Below are 21,308 nucleotides of genomic sequence, written 5' to 3'. Positions count from 1 at the left end.
TCGCATTTCTAAACCGTTTATCGGAATGAGGCATATAATATGGCGTTGGAAAGCTGCTGCAAAACCGCTCCTTCCACATGTTTAAAGTTTTCTCTAATTCCCTATGGTTAAAGAGTAATTTGAAAAAAAATGTAAAATTTCGTAAACCGAACAGCTAAGTTCGTTTTTTCGATGTCATTTCTAAACGGCTAATCCAATGGAGGCATATGATATGGCGTTGGAAAGCTTATGAAAATGCGCTATTTTTTCATCTTGAAAGTTTTTTTTCTAATTTTGAATGGTTTAAGAGTAATTTAGAAAATGGTCCAAGTCCTACCGAGTTCGTATTTTCGAGCTAATTCTTTAACCGTGCGTCTGAATGCAGCAAATGATATGGCGTTGGAAAGCTTGAACAAATACGAAACTTTTTGGTATGTATTTTTTCTCCCAATTCTTTACGTTTTTAAGTCAGTTTTGAAAATGGCGAAAAATGTATTTTCGTCGTAATTTCTACAAACTTTATCGGAATTGGGAAAATAATATACCATTGAAAAGCTACGAAAAATGCGAAACTTTTTCATGTTGATGGTTTTCTCTAATTCTTAGCCGTTTTCAAGTAATTTCGAAAACGGCAGGATCATTTGTTCTGCCTCTATCGCGAAACATATTCTTCAAAAATGCACGGCGTGAAGAACCTGAACTTTTCAGCATGTCTACCTGAACTTCACTCTGTTTTCGACGTGCTTTTTTCTCTCACAGATCTCTATCCACTACTCGTAGTTCTCCATCCACTCCCCGGAATTCAGCGAGTGATATACCGATGGAAAGCTGCTGTAAACACGCAACTTTCCCGTATTGATTATTTTCTCATACTCGCGATGGTTCTAAAAGTTTTTCATCTGAAATTCATTCAGTGTAGTAGTTGAACTTCCTACTGTTTTTCATGTTGAACTTCTGTGACATATTTTTGTTTGTAAATTTTCTCATTCATTTGTCTGTATTACACAAATGATATTCCTTTTGTACAAACCTCTCTCACAATAAATTTTTAACTTTCATCGACCGAGGACTAGAAATTACACAAATGATATTCACAAGTGATATTCCTACCGTTTTGAAGTAATTAGAAAATGACGAGATCATGATTTGTGCCTTCATCGTGAATGGAAATGCACTGTGTGAAGTAATTGAACTTCTCGGACATGTCTGTTTGAACTTCACTCTATTTCTGACATGATTTTTTTGCCCATAACTCCCAGACAACTTACTGGAATTGAGCAAATGATATACCGATGGAAAGCTGTTGAAAACACACAACTTTTTCGTGTTGTTCAGTTTTTCATACTCGAGATGGTTCGAAATATTTTTTTGAATGGGTAAACCATTCATCAGAATATAGCATATAATATATCATTAGAAAGCTTATGAGTAGGAACATCTTTTTCATGTAGACACATCTTACAATTTTTTTTGTTTGAGAGCATTTTTAATAATAGCAAAAACAACATTGTTTTTGCCTGTTTTTTACCTGTAATTGAAGGTCGGACGTCTCGCACTAGAGATCTTGAACTTCATCGGGAGGAGCACGTGAACTTCTTGCAACAATCCTTTTAAGCTCTTTGTTTTCTATTCATATATTCTTACGTGAAACACATTCCGTGTAGTAGTTGAACTTCCTGTTGTTTTCACTTTGAACTCCTGCCACGTATTTTTGTTCGTAATTTCTCACCCGTTCATCGGAGTTGCACAAATAATATACCATGGCGATTACCTCTCTCATAAGAAGTTTTGAACTTTGCCGTGCCGAGCACCTGAACTTCTTGCAACGAAAATTTTATAGTTTAACCTTTTATTCTGTTTTCTCATTTGAAAACACACACTATGCAGTACGTGAACTTTTGCAGTTATTAATTTGAACTTCTCTCTGTTTTGCTTTTAGTAAGGAAAAAGTCTGAGTTTTTTATTGACATAGAACTGCTCTAACTTTTTTATTTTAAGTTCTTTGTGTTTTTTTAGAAATGTGAAAATTAAAGTTTTTTAGAAACATCAAACTTCTTCATTATTTCGAATGGAACTTATTAGTTTTATTCTTTTGCAACCGGAAAAACTGAGTTTTGAAATAAATATCAAACTGCTCCACTTTTTAAAAATTGAACTTCTCGGTTTTATTCTTCAGTAACAAGAAAAAACTGAGTTTTTTATATGCATTGAACCACTCTATTTTTTAAAATTGAACTTCTTGGTTTAAATCTTTAGTATCGGGGAGAATATGAGATCTTATAAACATCAACTTCAAATTTGAATTATGAATTCTTGGTGTTATTCATTAGTAACGGGAAAAGTCCTAGTTATACAAAAAAATGTTCCTTTATTGCAATTTTCTTGGTTTTATTATTAGAAGCAGGAAAATTTGTTATTTTTATTAAAATTGAACTACTCTGTATTTTAATTTGGACTTCTTGGATTTATTTATAGAAACGTAAAAAACCAAGTAGTACAAGCACATACAGACATGCCACTAGGCATGGTGATTCACAAGCAAAATATTCAAGATAAGGCCACTATTTGAACTTGCGTGCACTTGTTCTTTCAGACACAAACAATTGTAGTTAAAAATTGGATCTTGTGTTTTTCAAGATAGGGCCAATATTTGAACTTGCGTGCACTTGTTCTTTCAGACACAAACAATAGTAGTTAAAAATTGGATCTCATGTTTTACGTGTACCTTCTCCTGTAAACGAGGTTAAGGAACCTTTTTTCACAAGCGAACTTTTGACATTTGAAAAGGAAAAATTACTATGAACCTTCAAATATGTCAAGAACATACATATGTGAGGAACACCTCCAGATTTGCATTATCTTTTAAACACATAACAAACATTAGACCGCGTACATTTTTCAACCATAACGGGCAACATTACAATAGCCAAGGAGATGCTGGGAAGAAACAAGCAGAGCAGACGCAGTTATAACCAATAATATGCCACAAGTACCAAAGTTTATGGGTCGACAGCCGAGGGGCATCTAAGAAAATTACAAACATAGAACGGATACTATGGCTGCACTTTTTGTCATCGTAGTCTTGACTTTTCAAAAGAATCTACATTCCCAAACTAAAGAGGTCGTATGTGTTGACAACTAGAGGAGACAGACTAGAGAGAGCTTCTCGCAATCTCTAATGCATCTTCGACCGCAGTCGCACTCTTGAGCTTAGCTTTGTTGAAAATGGGCCGTGATCTTGCGAGCTGTGGAATAAGAGAGAATTCCTGAAATTTTGCAGAGATGTTGTTACGAATCCAGAATGGTTCTTACAAATGAAGTTGCAAGAAGATATTGCCATGTTGAAGGTGATGTCCGCTCGTTGGTAAAAAAGGTGTTGTCCGCAAGTTATTACCTCTGAGGTTCCACTCTCAAGGAAAACACCCTCAATCGCCAATCTACAAGATATAACAAGGTAGTAAAAGATTATAAAAGAGGTCAAGAAAGATTGCTGCGGCTACACAACAGGAAAATTTGTCAGCCACAAGTTTTTTGTGCTCCCCTGCATACACACAACAACCATCAACTTCCATATACATGGACTTCAATTTTCTGACAACATGAACTTCTCCTGTAACCAAAGAGAGAGGATGCACCCAGCCAAGGTAAAATCTAAAAAAACACGTTTTTGTTTGAGCCATATACACAAACAGCAACATGGAGGAAGAGAGCAGCAATAGCATGGAGGAAGATGCAATGAGTAGGCACCAGGAAGTTGTTCGGGGCAGGAAGGGTGGGGATGGGGCTGCGGCGAAGTAGGAGGGCAAGCCGGAGGGAAGGGAAGGTCGCAGCGGCATAGAAGGAAGGTCGCGACGGACGGGAGGGAAATTCGCGTTGGAGCAGAGGAAAGCTCGCGCCATAGGGGAAGTTGGGGCGAGGCAGAGGGCGTGTGGCCGGCGAGTGGTGGCGACGGATCTGGGCAGGTGCCGGTGGTTGGCAGGGAGTTTGCCGACGCATGGTGGCAATGTATCCGGGCAGGCACCAGTGGTTGGGGCAGAGGGTTTGCCTGTTGTGGCAGGGCGGGGTCGGCGACGCCGATTGTGGGCAGTGTGGGGGGCGGCAGCACGATTGGAGGTCGGGCCTCGGTGGCGGCGCGGTTGAAGGTCGGGCCTCGACGACGGCGTGTTTGGAGGCGGGCCTGGCTGCGGCGCGGTTGGTTGCAGGGGCCGGCAGAGGCGCGGTTGGAGGCGGGATCCGGGGAGGGAAGCGACGGCGACATGATCCATGGAGGGTGATGGGGGCAGCGGTGCGATCCGAGGAGGGAAGCGGCAGCCGGTTCTCAGGGTGGGGGCGGCGTGGCGGCTGTGCGGTGGACGTATCCCGCGGTGGGCCAACGCCGGCGATGGTGGGTAGCTGGATCGGAGAGGGACTGGGGGCGTGGGGATGGTTGCTGGATCGGGGAGGGAGTGGGGGCGTGGGGAGGTACGGGTTTTTTCTTTTCTTTTTGTGTTCGGTGGCATTTTCAGATCTCAGGAACCTCCAGCGGGCCCTATATAGGGTTGGCTGTGATCCAAATAACTATTCTAATCCCAAGATTACATATATATATATATATATATCATCGAATGTCTCACAACCACCATTAATTACTCACACATACACATGTATATATATATATATACAATTTCTCCTACATGTTGCCTTGGTGCCTTCGGAGCACGATGACAAGTGGTTCATGGGGGCGGTAGCGGGTAATAGTATTCTCCTTTGGGATCTATGACCTGGTCGAGCAAAAATCCCGCTATTTCCTCTTGAAGTGCTCATTTGTGCTCCGTTGGTAGGAGCTACTCCCACACCTCTTTGAACTGTTAAGAAGGAGATCAATATGCATGTGTATTAGTTGTGTGACTAGATATAGATAATGGTGTAAAAATTGTGAATAGTGTTTTGGCAAACGTACCCATTCTTGTCTTTGAGATTTGCTCCTTTCGGACGCCATCATGCGAATGTTCTCGAAAACGTAGTATGCACACACATCAGTCCCCGGCACCTGCTTCAGGGCCTTTACGAGAATAGAATTTAATTAGATAATAATTAATCAAGCATGATAATTATTTAATGGTATTGAAACAATAATTAAAGAGATGGTAGCTAGTTAGTACTACTTAATTACTGACCTTGGGTCGATACCACAACAGGTTTTTTCGCCATTTTCCTGGAGTCACCTTGATGAACTTTGCCCAAGCCCTGCCCGCCGGCAAAGAAAATTAATAAAGGGGTTATTAAATATAGTTGATATCAGAAAATGACGAACTAAATAGGCCGAGATATAGTTAATGATGATTGAAATTACCTGTCGAGTATCCCCTTCACGATGGTGAAGGCACTTTATTTCTTAAGTAGTGAGTCCAGTACTTCAACTTATCCTTCTTCAACTTTAATGTCTAACAAGACCCAGTGGTAACTGCATGCGCACACGTTTGCATGTCTTAATTAAGTGGGCATGTGCATAACACTAATCAACTACCCTAAACCCTATACACTTAATTATTAACATCTAGCTAGCTAGTAAGCAAAAACAGAATTTGTACTACAAGACAGTGTGACTCACTTGAATTTGTAAGGAAGTAGTATATCTTCATTCCTATTGAGGCGCTTCAAGAACTCTAGCATTTTATTCTCTACATCTTGTTTACAATAATCATATGTCCATGTCTGTTCATTAATGGTATTTGGGTCAATGAACCCAATGTCATAGCGTCCAGCTTTTTTCATTTCATACATCTTCATCCTGCATAATACCACAAAAAGAATATAGTGAGGATAATTACAGGTAATGATCGATCAATGAGCACTAAATATAGCTTGAGACTTAAATTACAAAAAGAAATCACTTACAGACAATAGAAACTGACAGGAGATTTGTCGAGTGCATCTTGATTGAATAACTGAAATAGTTCTAAATACTCAACGCACAGAGCTAGCTTATGGAAGTAATGCTCTTCCTCGACCTTCACCATGAGGGACTCTCGATTGGAACTCTTGGTAATTTTCATGTACCAATCATGCAATTCATACATTCTCGTTGGGAGGTTCTTGACCTCGTTGGGCTCGACCAAAGGTTCGCCACAGACATATTTCCGTTTCATTTCCTCCTCTCTAAGCGGAGACATGGGCTCGATCTCGAGGAGTTGTCCAACAATGATTTTGAGGATTTGAGCGTGCATTATATGCTCCTCGGTTATTACCTATTGCCCAGTTGGGGAACGGTTTGCCCACATCTATATAGGGTGGCGGTACTCTCATGTGTTGTTGGCACAACAAGCAGGGGCATCGACTGCGCCGCCTGTTCTCCCAACTGGGGAACAGTTTTCCCGCATTTCTTGCCAGCTGCTTGGCTCGAGCTCGAGCTTGACTCCTTCTGTAGTCGTGCTCGATGTGCCTTCCTGATTTGGCACTCATAGTCTGAGTCAACAGGCTTGGGAGCTGGTGGTCTAGCCATACGAATGAAGTGGTCAATCTTTTCCTTAGGCACTTTCTCCCTTGGCGGCGGTGCCGGTTTTGGTCCAAAATGGGCGTCCACTTGGGCCTGCACTATGGATGTGTTTTGCTCCTCGGTCATGTCGTAAGGCCTCTAAGGAAGATGACTGAGGTTTGGACCATATTTATATCGCTTGCCTCCGCCTGTACCTCCTGTACTACCTCGACTCGTAGCGCTACGCACCATAGCTGCGGCGGCTCTCTTTGCGATTGCTGAGGCGGCGGAGACGGCTGACGTGGCTGAGTTGGAGCAGGAGTATGCTCACGCATTGGTGGACTTGGAGGAGCAGGAGTCCGCTGACACGGTGGCGGACTTCGAGGAGGAGTCGGCTCACATGTTCGTGGACTTGGAGGAGCGGGAGTCTGCTGACACGGTGGCGGACTTCGAGGAGGAGTCGGCTCACGCGTTCATGGACTTGGAGGAGCGGGAGTCTTCTGACTCGGTGGCGGACTTCGAGGAGGAGTCGGCTGACGCGGTGTCAGTGGCCTTCGAAAGATGATGCAATCCTTTCTCCATAGGATGATACGATATATGGCCTCTCCCAGTGTGTGCTCATCGTCACCTCCGGGAATGTCAAGCTCTGGCCCCGAATATTGGTCCACCACCTCATCAACCAACACACAAGCATAGCCCGCTGGAATCGGGTTGCAATGGAAGGTTGCTTCGGGGGGATTTGTAAAAGCAACGACGTCCGCCACCTTCATGGATATGTTCTTCATTTTGAAATGTAGCTCACAGTTAGTGTTCTCTATGATGCCATCCATAGGGTATGTATCCAGCAGTGCGTCGCCCGGGGGCGGAACCAACGCTGCTTCTCGTCATGGATGTGACGGTGCTATCCAATGATGGATCATCCGCTAGCTGCTGCCGCTGCTGAGACCCCCTTTCCTGGCTAAGTGAGTCAATCTGCTGCTGCTGCCGCTGGAATTTGAGTGCCAAGTCTGCGTGCCTTGCTTCTAGGCCATGAAGGAGTTCTGCTTCCTGCTTCCTCCGCTCCTCCTCCAGCTTCCTTTTCTTCTCCTCCTCCATCTTCTTTCTTGCATGACACCTTTAGTCGTCGTTCCATTCCAAAAATCCCTCATACCAGGGAATAACGCCCTTGCCTCGTGTTCTTCCCGGGTGTTCAGGATTTCCCAGGGCGCGCGTAAGCTCGTCGTTCTCTCTGTTGGGCGTGAACAGCCCCTTTCGAGCATCTTCTATTGCGTCAAGTAACTTTTGTTCGGATCCTTTTAGACTTGCCTTCTTTGAAACCATGCATGTCTTCGGGTCCAACCCCCCCCCCCCATGCGCATAGAACCAAGTTCTGCACCTGGAGGGCCAGCTCCTAGTAACTGGAGTGACCCCTGCATCCACCATTTCTTGCTCAGACTTATCCCACTTAGGCATTGCCACCGCGTAGCCACCTGGCCCCAGCCTATGGAACTACGTCTTTTTTGCGGCATTGGCCTTGTTTTTCTCGACCGTTCCTTAGATAATCCTGATTCCTTGAATTTCACGAAAGCGGGCCAGTGTTCTCTTTGCTTCTCCAGTGTTCCCTTGAATTCTGGAGTCTTCATTTTTGCAGCGACGTAGTTGGCCCATACAGTTTTCTCGTGGGTGTTGAATGCAATTGCCATCTTCCTAAGAGCAGCGTCCTTGACTTTCTACACATCTGCATTAGTGAAATGATCTTATAGGGTGAAATGTTCCATCAGAGATTCCCAAATCTTTTCTTTTGCTCTGTCGTCTACCCAAGTAACATCTAGACATTTAGTTTTTGGCTCTTTCCATTCTTGAATGGAGATCGGGAGTTGGTCCTTCACAAGAACTCGGCACTGACGAACGAACTTGTTCGCAATGTTCTTAGGCATGAGGGGTTCGCCATTAACTTTGATGGAATCGATGTTGTACTTTACACCCTCCTTCAACTTTTTGCCCGGGCCTCGCTTTGTCCTGCTGTCTGTAGAAGCAGATTTGCTCGATCTGGATGGCTGAAAGAAGAAAGATTGATTCGTTAATATATCTTCAAATCAAAAAAACATGAGATGATCACCAGATGCCTGCTTATATAAATATACCTCGCCGGTAGTCTTTGTTATTTCAAGATCAACATTGTCTGCATCATCATAAACATTGTTTGTGTCATCATAATCATAATCATAGTTCATGACTTCATCAGCTCGGTCGTCGAGATCGAATATCTTATCATCACCCTCACTGGTATTGTTCAGATATTGGGAGCCGTCATCTGCTTCATTCAGATCATCTGGCCTGCGAGGGCTGCGTATGATCTCGAACAGGGCCTCTTCTCCCTCTCTGCCGGTATTGTCCGCCATAGCTTTTATTTAACTAATCCAGAAGAAATATAAAACAATTTAGTATTCAAATTACAATGCATGGATGCAATCAATAAGGAAAAACTGAATCATATAGTACATAATATGTATCGTCTCGAATAATATATAATCTCGAATACATCGTCTCGAATAATATATAATCTCGAATACATCGTCTCGAATAATATATAATCTCAAGTACATCGTCTCTAATAATATATATAATCTCGAATACATCATCTCGAATATTATATATCGAATACATCACTGGCTAGGTAGCTAATAAAGATCGAATACTACAGAAGAATCTAGGCCACTCTCGGTTCCTGGGGCGCGGGCGGTGGACACCCAAAGAGAAGGAACCATCATAGGATCATATCTCCGGTCATCTGCCCAAAGAACCTGCCAGGTATTGGAGAACCTGACGTCCATAGCAGCCATGTAGCGATGGACGTGCTCGCCCTCCTCCCTGACACGGCGACACACCACCTCCGGCAGGGCTGGCTACCTCTGCATCGAATGTGGCCCACGCGAACGCCAGCAAAGGAGATCAGGGTCGACCACGGGACCTGAGGCCGGGTTCCTCACCAAGTGGCGCGCCCCTGCAGGTAGCACCTCCCAGTGCCAGCCCGGCGGAGCCCAGTCCCGGACATGGGTTAGCTGGACGTCATCGCGAACGGGTCGATGGCGAGGATGCGGGCCGGGCATCGTCGAGAACAAATACTATATGCCCGCAAAAAGTAACATTTGTTAAATGATTGGATTGTGATAACTAAAATTCTATATGCAAATTCTAAATTTTTCTATAACTAAAATTATAAGAAACTAAAAAAAACATCGATCATCATCTAACAATTTGACATTAATCTAATTCATCTAGCTAAAACTAATTCTAAAATTTCTAACATTTCTATATAACTAACATTTCTAATATTTCTATAACTAAAAAACAGAAAAATTGCTAACATTTCTATAAATATTTCTATAACTAAAAAACAGAAAAATTTATAACATTTCTATATAACTAACATTTCTAATATTTCTATAACTAAAAAACAGAAAAGTTTCTATAACTAAAATTTATAACTAAAAAACTAAAAAACAATGTGTGTGTGTGTGGACATGGCGGCCGGGGCAGGAGCTCACTGGTGAGGCGAGGCGACGGGGGGCCGATGACGACGGGGTGGGGACGGGGCGGCGACGACGGGGACGGGGACGACGGGGCGGGGCGCGGCACGGCGACGGGGACAACAGGGACTGGGATGGCCGGGGCGGCGGCGACGGCGACGGACGGCGACGGGGGCGGCGACGAGGGGCGGTGACGATGGGGAAGAGGAGAAGAAGCAAAGGAAGAGATGAGAAACTGGTTTTTTTGAAGTGTTTTCTTATATAGAACCCCCCTTTAGTACCGGTTGGAGCCACCAACCGGTACTAAAGGTCTGTTTTGGCCAGGCGAAGCGGCGGGAAGTGCACCCCCTTTAGTATCGGGTGGTAGCTACAACCGGTACTAAAGACCCCCCCCTTAGTATCGGTTGGAGCCATGACCCGGTACTAAAGGGGGTGCGCTGGCGCAGGTGCGGTGTGGCAAGTTTAGTCCCACCTCGCTAGTCGAGGGGCGTCCACACTAGTTTATAAGCCCCAGTGCGGTAGCTCTCTCGAGCTCCTCTCCAAAGTAGGCCTACCGGGCCTACCTGTTCTGTGCTGCCCTGTGGGCCTACTGGGGCCTTTGCGCGCGTGCATCCTGGCCCAACAACACGTTGGGTTTCTAGTCGTATGCAGGCCGCTGTGGCGCACTAGGCGGGATTTTTTTTGCTTTATTTATTTTTGTTTTATTTATTTTTGAGTTGTTTTTTGCTGTATTTAGAGTTTCTTTGTGACTATTTTTGCTTTAGATACAAAAAAATACAAACTTTCTGTTAGTGCCGGTAGTTTTCAAATTTGAATAGTTTAAATTTTGAATTATTTGAAATTTGTGTGAATCACTAGTTTGTTAATAACTTAACTTTGAAAATAGATTTTTCAGTGATTTTTTTCTTATGTTTAATATTAGTGTGTTTTATCATTATATTCAATATGGTAATGCGTAGGTTATTTAAAAAATGAAATGCCTTTGTAACAGATGAGTTTTCGTCCGAAACCCTGATACTTCGAAAGAGATTGTCCAGTTTGTACACGAAGTGCATCCAGTTTTTGTGGTAACCCTCTCTACTTGTTTGCACATGCTATGTGGGTGAAATTATGATACCATGCCAACGTTCAATCTTTTCTGAGTTCATTTGAAGTGCTTTTCAATTTCAGGGTCATTTAGCTGAAAAAATCAGTAAATGCATGAAAGAATTTGTTTGCACATAAAATTTCTTTGCGTTTCAAATGCCGAAACACATAACTACCCTAACTATTACAGAGATTCCCTCCTAGGTATGAAACACAGAAGAAAGTGATGATAGTGAAGCCGATCACATCCTAGATCTTTGGGTGTGAAACTTTTTCTTCGCGTGTGTCCCTTTGCACCATAACCATGGAAAATCTTCATCATTTAACTGGATGCTTGGATCAATATTCACTGTGAATGGAGCAATTGCATCAAACTTTTCATAATCTTCTGACATGTCTGTCTTGTCATCCACTCCCACGATGTTTCTCTTCCTAGAAAGAACTATGTGACGCTTTGGCTCATCGTATGATGCATTCGCTTGCTTATCTTTTCTTTTTCTTGGCTTGGTAGACATGTCCTTCACATAGAAAATCTGTGCCACATCATTGGCTAGGATGAATGGTTCATCTGCATACGCAAGATTGTTGAGATCCACTATTGTCATTCCATACTGCGGGTCTTCCGTTACCCTGCCTCGTTGCATATTGACCCATTTGCACCGAAACAAAGGGACCTTCAAACCACGTCCATAGTCAAGTTCCCATATGTCCTGAACCATAATATGTTTCATTTCATGTCTTGGTTGCTGCATCAAAGCGGACACCACTGTTTTGGTTGATGCTCTTCTTATCTTGGGCGATCGTTTAAAATGTATTCCCATTTATCTCGTACCCTTTGAATGTCATTATATTCGAAGATGGTAACTGGGACAGCGAGTACAGGTCATCTTCAATGGAGGCGTCATGCATGGTACGTGTGTGGAACCAGCCGGCGAAAGTCCTCGTTTGTTCACGTGTAATCCAGTCATCAGACCGCTCCGGGTGTTTGGAGCGTAGAAAATTCTTATGTTCATCCATATACTGAGCCACCAAGGCGGAATTCTGTAGAACTGTGTAGTGTGCTTCGGTGAGAGAATGTTCGTCCATACATATCATTTGATCCCCTCCTAGCGTGCCTTTTCCATCCAGTCTGCCCTTATGCCGCGATTCAGGAACATCAATCAGCTTAAGGTCAGGAATAAAGTCAATAAAAAACTCAATGACCTCCTCATTTTCATGGCCCTTGGAGATGCTTCCTTCTGGCCTAGCACAGTTATGAACATATTTCTTTAAGACTCCCATGAACCTCTCAAAGGGGAACATATTGTGTAGAAATATAGGACCCAAAACGTTAATCTCTTCGCATAGGTGAACTAGGATGTGCGTCATGATGTTGAAGAAGGATGTTGGGAACACCAACTCGAAACTGACAAGACATTGCACAAAATCATTCTCTTACCTTGGTATGATTACTGGGTTGATTACCTTCTGAGAGATTTCATTGAGGAATGCACATAGCTTCACAATGGCTAATCGAACATTTTTCGATAGAAGCCCCCTCAATGCAACCGGAAGCAGTTGTGTCATAATCACGTGGCAGTCATGAGACTTTAGGTTCTGAAACTTTTTCTCTATCATATTTATTATTCCTTTATATTCGATGAGAAGCCAGACGGTACCTTAATACCGAGCAGGAATTTAAAGAAGATTTCCTTCTCTTTTTTGGTAAGAGCGTAGCTGGCATGACCCTGATGTATGCCGTCTTTTCCGTGCATACGTTGCTGGTCCTCCCGTGCCCCAGGTGTATCTTTTGTCTTCCCATACATGCCCAAGAAGCCAAGCAGGGTCACGCAAAGATTCTTCATCACGTCGATTGTGGAGCGGACCTCTAGGTCTTTCCAATAGGGAAGGTCCCAAAATATAGATTTCTTCTTCCACATGGGTGCACGTCCGTCAGCGTCTTTCGAAATAGGTTGTCCGCCAGGACTCTTTCCAAAGACTACCTTCAAATCCTTGACCATATCATGTACATCAGCACCAGTACGGTGGCGAGGCTTCGTCCGGTGATCCGCCTCACCTTTGAAATGCTTGCCTTTCTTTCTTATGGGATGCCTGCTCGGAAGAAATCGACAATGTTCCAGGTACACATTCTTCCTACAATTATCCAAATATATACTGTTGGTATCATCCAAACAGTGCATGCATGCGTGGTATCCCTTGTTTGTCTGTCCTGAAAGGTTACTGAGAGCAGGCCAATCATTGATGGTCACAAACAGCAACGCCTTTAGGTCAAATTCTTCCTGTCCGTGCTCATCCCACGCACGTACACCTGTTCCATTCCATAGCTGTAAGAGTTCTTCAACTAATGGCCTTAGGTACACATCAATGTCGTTGCCGGGTTGCTTAGGGTCTTGGATGAGCACTGACATCATAATGAACTTCTGCTTCATGCACAACCAAGGAGGAAGGTTATACAAATATAGAGTCACAAGCCAGGTGCTATGGTTTTTGCTCTGCTCCCCAAAAGGATTAATGCCATCTGCGCTTAGACCAAACCATACGTTCCTTGCGTCACCTGCAAACTCCTTCCTATACTTTCTCTCAATTTTTCTCCACTGCGACCCGTCAGTAGGTACTCTCAACTTTTCGTCTTTCTTACGGTCTTCACTGTGCCATAGCATCGCCTTGGCATGCTCTTTGTTTTGGAACAAATGTTTCAACCGTGGTATTATAGGAGCATAGCACATCACCTTGGCAGGAATCTTCTTCCTGGGGCGCTCGCCCTCGACATCACCAGGGTCATCGCGGCTGATCTTATAGCGCAATGCATCGCATACCGGGCAAGCGTTCAAATCCTCGTACTCACCGCGGTAGAGTATGTAGTCATTAGGGCATGCATGTATCTTCTGCACCTCTAACCCTAGAGGGCAGACAGCCTTCTTTGCTTCGTACGTACTCTGGGGCAATTCGTTGTCCTTTGGAAGCATATTCTTTATCATTACCAGCAACTTTCCAAATCCCTTGCCAGATACACCATTCTCTGCCTTCCATTGCAGCAATTCCAGTGTGGTGCCCAACTTTTTCTTGTCAGCTTCGCAATTCGGGTACAAAAATTTCTTGTGATCCTCTAACATGCGCTGCAACTTCTTCTTCTCCAAATCACTTGCGCAGTTTCTCTTTGCATCGGCAATGGCCCAACCTAGATCATCAGCGGGCTCATCTGATGCCTCTTCTTTTGCTTCTTCCCGCATTGCCGGCTCGGCTTCTTCCCCCATTGTTGTATCATCATATTCAGGGAACCCATGGCCAGGATAGCTGTCGCCGTCCTCTTCTTCTTCATTGTCTTCCATCATAACCCCTCTTTCTCCGTGCTTGGTCCAAACATTATAGCGGGGCATGAAACCAGACTCAAACAGGTGGACATGAATGGTTCTTAACGTAGAGTAATTGTGATCATTCTTACAGCCAGCACATGGACAAGGCATAAAACCATCCGCCCGCTTGTTTGCCTCAGCCGCAAGCAGAAAAGTATGCACACCATTAATGAACTCGGGAGAGCATCGGTCATCGTACATCCATTGTCGGCTCATCTTCATTACACAACACTGAAAAGACCAAATTAATACAAGTTCATACATAAAGTTCATACAACACTTAAATGCAACAAACAAATAACTCTCTAACTAACGAATTTAAATGCAACAACAAATGCGATCAAGATCGCAACTAAGGTAACAATTGATCCAACAACATAATGATACCAAGCCTCACTATGAATGGCATATTTTCTAATCTTTCTAATCTTCAGCGCATTTTATCCATCTTGATCTTGTGATCATCGACGACATCGGCAACATGCAACTCCAATTCCATCTTCTCCCCCTCAATTCTTTTCAATATTTCTTTCAAATCTTTGTTTTCTCTTTCAACTAAATTTAACCTCTCGACAATAGGGTCGGTTGGAATTTCCAGTTCACATACCTCCTACATACAAATATCTATACCAACTTGATGGGCATAATTTATCATAAACACGAAATGCAACAAATAGTTTTAAAAGAGAATATACCACATCTGAATCATAACAAGGATGAGGGCCGACGGGGACGGATATCAAAACCATGGCACTATGTATAACAAACAACGTACGGGTAACATAATTATACGAGTAACTATATATTTAAATCACACAAACATCAATTTTTTATATAAAACATTTATGAACAAGAGGCTCACCGCAAGGTGGTGCCGGCGACGGGACGGTGCGGGCGATCGACGGTGGTTACGACGGAGATTTAGAAGGCACTAAGTAAACCACACCTACATATGCAAACTAAGTGTTATTTTTTTACCTCAAATTGCATATAAATCAAATATTGGCACATATAATTCCTCCCAAATTACTAAACTCACAAATTAATCACTATATAAAGCATTGCAAGGGCTAATCTAGCAATGAGAAATGAAAGGACAAAGTTGCTAACCTTTGTGATCATTTGAATGGATGGGGCCCTTCAAATCTTGACAAATTTTGGACAAAATATGTGATGAGCTCGAGAGGAAGAGGGGAAGAGCAGAGAGGAGAGGGGAAAGGGAAAGAACAGAGCTCACTCGGGTGGACGAAGGCTTTATGTAGGACGACCTTTAGTATCGGTTCGTGCCACCAACCGGTACTAAAGGTGCTGGAGGGGCCCTAGACTGACAACATCCTGCCACCACTCTCTTAAGTACCGGTTCGTGGCACGAACCGGTGCTAAAGGTTCGCCACGAACCGGTACTAATGAGAGCGGCCCGGCTAGCCATTGGAACCGGCACTAATGGACACATTAGTGCCGGCTCAAATTCAAACCGACACTAATGTGCTTCACATTTGACCCTTTTTCTACTAGTGAAAAGTCGTTCCTGTAGTCTTTATTTTGGAAACTTTACAACACTATAGACCCACCGCGCTGCCATATATTGTATGGACATGTACGAACTGTTTGGGTGTACGCATCGGTCAGGTATTCACAAATAAGAAATCATTTCGTCAAAAGGTGCACACATCCCAAGTGAGCACGAGAGCGCATATGATTTTAGCGTGTTGCGTCGCCGAGTGCTCCTAGATTGCTTTCATGTTTCCCACATATTCAAGAATTGCCATGCTAGATCATAGGAGAGTCTCATGCTACAAATATGGCTGAGAGGGTGTTTGAGAGCGAACGTGTGTGCCCTTCACTTGAAATGATGCATGAGAGTGAACAAGCATTGCCATGCTGTCATCGCTTTGAGATTCATGTTCGTGTCTGGATGCATTGGTGAGCATTAAACATATAAAAACATTCCGTTTTTATGATGTTTGCGTGATTTAGGCTTCAAATATCTTAAAGCATGTACGATGATACTATATTAGAAATGTCACGTAGGATAAACGTTGACGTAGAGAAGAGAGAAATAATAAGAAACGCCTTGTATTCTCTTATTTAGAAATGATCTCTTAGCACAATATACCTCATCATATTTTTTGAAAGAACTACTCATTAAAGATAAGAGGAAGAGTCTGTTCGGATCTCATCAACTCTGCAACTCCTCTCCTAGAGTGGCCAGAGTGACGCCGAACGCCACACCTTCATGGAGTTAGAAAAGTGGAGCGGAGCCGGCCGTAGTACAATCTGGTGGAGTGGCAAAAACCGAGCTCCGTGTGCGACACCGCAATTTACTGGTTGGCTCACCAAAATGTCCTCTCTCACGGATATCAACCCCCTCCCCTGACCATATGAAGTGGAGTTGGTAGCCGAACATGTTATCTAACTCTCGATTTTGCACGTGGAGCCAACAATTCAGGAGCAGGGAGCGGAGTCAAGAATTTGAAGGAGGGGAGGGGATCCGAACAGACTGGAAGAAATAACTGAGTGTAGACATTCTAACAGGTTGATGCCTCGTGGTGAACTTAATATTTCCTCCATTCCAAAATATAGTGCGCCCGCGTTTTCCGAGGTCTAACTTTGATTATAAATTTAACCAACGAGACCAACTGCGGCGGGAGAAAAAATTACATAATTGAAAACTTCTTTCGAATAAGAATTCACTGATATAATTTTTGCTCCCGTCGCAATTGATTTTAGTTGTTAAATTTATGATCAAAATTAAAACACGTGGATAAAGAAAGCATTACATTGTGGAATGTGGAATGGAGGGAGTATCTCTCGGCAGTCTGATCACCCCTCAGAGGCTCAGATCTCCACCCTACCCTAGCCTTTCGATGTTGGATAGAGACCGTGCCCGAAGGAAGGGCACGTGTCGGCTGCAAGACCAAGGTTCCCGTTCAACTCCAGATAAGTACGATCCGAGTTGTACTACCATCTGCCGTGGCGAAAGCGAAACGCAGCGAGAGGCGTAGAGTAGCACGCACGCCGCCGCCGCCGCCGTCGTCTTCGTCTTCTCCACTGCTAACCCAACAGAGGACGAAACCAAATAGCGCAAATTCCTATCCGGCCTCCAACAAGCAACCCCGCGGAAGCTCTGCCCGTCGGCGTGTCTCCTTGGTTCCTCGCGCCCGATTCTCCCCGATCCGAAGCAAGCAAGCGCGAGTGCGTGCCCCGCCCGCGCCTTGCCGCAGATCGGGGAGTCCCGAGAGCCCCAGGTAGCCTTTTCCTCTTCGGTTGTGGTTGTTGTTGCGGGTGACGGAGAGATGGCCGGGGGAGGCAACAGGAAAGGGTCTGGCGCCGAGGAGCTGAGGATCGGCAGCGGCAACGTGTTCGCGGCGCTCGAGACGCTCAAGAAGAAGAAGAAGAAGCCGGCGGCGGCCGAGAAGAAGCAGGCGCCGTTGGTGGAAAAGCCAGAGGTGTTCTGGGCGCCCGCGCCGCTCACGGCCAAGTCCTGGGCCGACGTTGAGGACGATGACGATGATGACTACTTCGCCACCACCGCGCCGCTGTGCCCCGTCCGGGAGTCCCAGGGGGGCGACGCTGATGCCGGCCATGAGGACGACATTGAACAGGTCCACCTCGCTTCTCCCACTGCTCGCTTGCGTCCCCTTCTTTATATTCTTTACATGCATGTTTAGTTGTTTGCATATGTGCTGTCTCTGGACTACAACGATTCAGCGACACCTCACCATTGCAAGGCTCTCCTCGTGTGCCGGTTTATTTGTGATACATGGCATGATGTAATGCCGTGGGAACAAGTGGTATTGGGGACTTCAGGATAGAAATTCCCAGCATGAGCCAATTTTTGTCTGTCGTCTTCAGGGCATCGATTAGCTCTACGGTGTCACGCACTGCATTCACGGGTAGCACATGGACGGTTGACTGCTATGGGCAATTTATTGTTGCATGAAAATGTGATTTGTCCATTTTTCCCATTACCGGAATGTTTTGAGATCGTTGGCATGCTCTATTTATGAAGGCTCAAATTTGCTATTCACGAAGTAGTCAATTTAGGTAACGTTGTTGCACGGGTATTTGATGTGAGGATATGGCGATATGTAACTAAAATTAGTTTATTTATGGCGTACTTGATATTGGTGGCACCGATAGTATAGTTCTTGCTGACCCAGTCTGTAGAAATTAATCTGGTTATAGCTTTGTGACGCAAGCTAATTTGTGCCTGTATGTAATTGGGAAGAAAAATAATGCAAATTATTAAGTGAAAAAATATGTCCTGATTACAATAAGATAACTGATTACAACTTACTAGTGGCACATCTTGAAGAATATTTATGTTAGACTAATAGTCTTTGGGCAATCAGGTTGAGTTAAAGATAGATTTGGATGTGTGAGGATTTACCTGGCATAATTAGCACGGAATCACCTGCCTACATTCGGTGTATGCCTTCAGCATACTCTTGGTATGGAAGCAGACAAACTATAATGCAAATAATTAAGTGGGAAAAAACTAGTCCCTCTCTAAACTTTTATAAGATGTTTTAGATCACTGCTTCAGTGACCTACTAACGGCCCATATCAAAACAATACTGATGTCAGAGCCCTTTGTGTAATCAGTTGGAATCTACATATATATATTTGGATGGTGGCATTACTACCACTTGCCTGTTTGGGTATGTGCCATGGAAGCGTTTTTGGGCAGGTGTGTATTTTGATTGATAAGAAATGTCTGGCCATAGTTATTCTAGGGTTCTAGCTCAAACTGATACATTTATTTTCTTTCCAGATTTGGTCTTATTTATTCTCATTTTATTTACTCCAGAAATCTAGCTGGTGTTCTGCCTTCCGTTGAATCAAAGGAAACAGGGTGGAATTTTTTTTTCCTGTAAGAGACTATCACTCATGGGTGTGAAACAATGCCATCAGCCAGGGCGTTATTTTTATTTCCTTTAGCATTTCCTTCTGGTTTTGGGTCCAACCAATGATAAAAAGAAAGTGCTTAAGCTTGTGCCTAGGTGTTAGGTGTCAGCAGAATGCCTGACCTTAAGCTTAGTGTGCTTCCGCGAGATATGCACTGGGCAGAGGCAAATCTAGGAATTTATGCCCAGTGCATTTTTTTCTTTTTATCTTGGGTATAATCAAGGATATGTTTCATCGTAGCCCACAACGGTCCAGTACCCAGCCTGGGGCTTGGCAAATTCCCTGCTCTGCCTGACTCAATTGTGACATGGGACCACTTGTACTCGATGTTGACTTGTGCTGTGAACTGCATCCTGCATCTTTAATTATGTTTTAATTCTGTTGAGTTCTACACAACTGGATTTTTGTTGTATAAGATGTTATGTTGACTTCTAGAATATTCCGAGTATCAGAAGAAGTGACTTTACTGGGTTGTACCTCTGGAAAACCTGAATTCGAGGTCACGTGTGTTATCTGTGAGCAATTCCTACTACTTGAAAACAGAAAATGTACTTCAACTGATCTGTTTTATTTAGCTTTCTCCATATCTTGCGGTGTTAGCTTTAGATTCTAGGTTTTATGATGAATGAAATTGGGGGTGCTGCTCCTACATTCGAGAAAACTTTAGATTTCAGGTCAAATTGAATGGGATCACACAAAACATCTACTACTTAAAGCACAGTATAGTATGTGCCCTTTACATTTTGTAGTATAAGGGTTAACTCTCCATATGCCAAATGCACTGCAGGAAATTGAGAGTGAAGATGATAGCCTTGATGATGAGGTTGATGCTTCTGCTGAGGATGAACATGAAGCAGGAGATGCTGTCCTCTCTGAGCCGGCAGTTCAGAAAGCTGTAGCTCCACTAGTACCTCCTAAAGATACAGAAAGACAGCTCTCCAAGAAGGAGCTAAAGAAAAAGGAGTTGGAAGAGCTTGATGCTGTATTGGCTGAGTTGGGAATCTCACATGAATCAAGTAATGCTACTCAAGATGAAACAAATGGTAAGTTAGAATATCTTCTTGCCATTAAATTATCCCAGAAGAAACATTTTGTGAAAACTGAGCATACCTAGATATATGTTTTTATATTGGTAATTGCTGTGCTGTTAACATTTTGTGACTAATTTTGGAAGGCCTGAAGATGGTTATTTTTGAAAGTTTAAGCATTGTGTTCATGTGTTGAGCATATTTTGCAGACAAGAATGGTATGTGTCAGGCTGCTGATGGAGGGAAAAAGGAAGATGCATCCGCTCCTCTGGAGAGTAAGACCTCCAAGAAGAAGAAAGCTAAGAAAGACAAGTCCTCAAAGGAGGCAGAAGAAACACTGGATCAGAACAATGTGGTCGACGGTGCTGCTAGTGTGGAACCTGATGAAGATGTTGCTTCAGTGGATGTCAAGGAGCGCATAAAGAAGGTAGCATCAATGAAGAAAAAGAAGTCGAGCAAAGAGATGGACGCAGCAGCAAAGATTGCAGCATCTGAGGCGGCCGCTAGGAGAGCAAAGCTTGAGGCAGCGAAGAAGAAAGACAAGAACCACTATAATCAGCAGCCCCTGCGGTGAATTACTCCTCAGATTATGCAATTCCTTAGATACTGTGTGCCTCGACTAGGAGGAGGCCACCGTCTGGTGCGCATCTTGGAATTCTCTATAGATGGACTTGTGGTGTACTGAGCTCTGAATTGTTCATCACATAAACCCTTTTGAATACATGGTAAATGTGGATATTTAGTACTACATGTTTTCTTTTGTGGTTGCTTGCGTTGGTTTGCTGATTTGCTTTGATTTTGCTTGTTGTTTTGATTTTTCTTTAACGGAATCCGCTACACTCTAATATTGTGAGTCGGGTTGAGTTATTTCTATTGATTTTCTTCTTCTGTACAATTCATCCAGTGTTTTTTTGTTGTTGGAAAGGCCTTGATAGCTAGCTTTATTAGAACTGTGGTTGGGGAGCTAATGCGATGGCATACCTCTTGA

The 21,308-nt window shown here is 43.6% G+C and overlaps 1 protein-coding gene across 1 annotated transcript; it reads left to right on the top strand.

Moving 5' to 3' along the window:
• Positions 1–17,337: 17,337 nt before the first annotated feature.
• On the top strand, positions 17,338–21,068 carry LOC125551727 (uncharacterized). Its single transcript, XM_048715030.2, has 3 exons — positions 17,338–17,986; positions 20,080–20,335; positions 20,530–21,068. The coding sequence occupies exons 1-3, from the start codon at positions 17,678–17,680 to the stop codon at positions 20,892–20,894; spliced, it is 930 nt and encodes a 309-aa protein (XP_048570987.1). The 5' UTR covers positions 17,338–17,677; the 3' UTR covers positions 20,895–21,068.
• Positions 21,069–21,308: the final 240 nt, after the last annotated feature.

The sequence above is a fragment of the Triticum urartu genome, chromosome 1A (genome assembly GCF_056163025.1).
Source record: "Triticum urartu cultivar PI428250 chromosome 1A, HENAU_Tu73, whole genome shotgun sequence".
NCBI lineage: Eukaryota > Viridiplantae > Streptophyta > Magnoliopsida > Poales > Poaceae > Triticum > Triticum urartu.
The sequence above is the reverse complement of the archived record's forward strand: the minus strand, read 5'-3'. Positions and strand labels throughout refer to the sequence as shown.

Bases quoted from the DNA above. Each gene is read 5' to 3' on its own strand.
- LOC125551727 (XM_048715030.2), top strand. From the start codon at position 17,678: ATGGCCGGGGGAGGCAACAGGAAAGGGTCTGGCGCCGAGGAGCTGAGG. The intron at 17,987-20,079 runs GTCCACCTCGCT...AATGCACTGCAG, and splicing joins ATGAGGACGACATTGAACAG to GAAATTGAGAGTGAAGATGA. The intron at 20,336-20,529 runs GTAAGTTAGAAT...CATATTTTGCAG, and splicing joins TACTCAAGATGAAACAAATG to ACAAGAATGGTATGTGTCAG.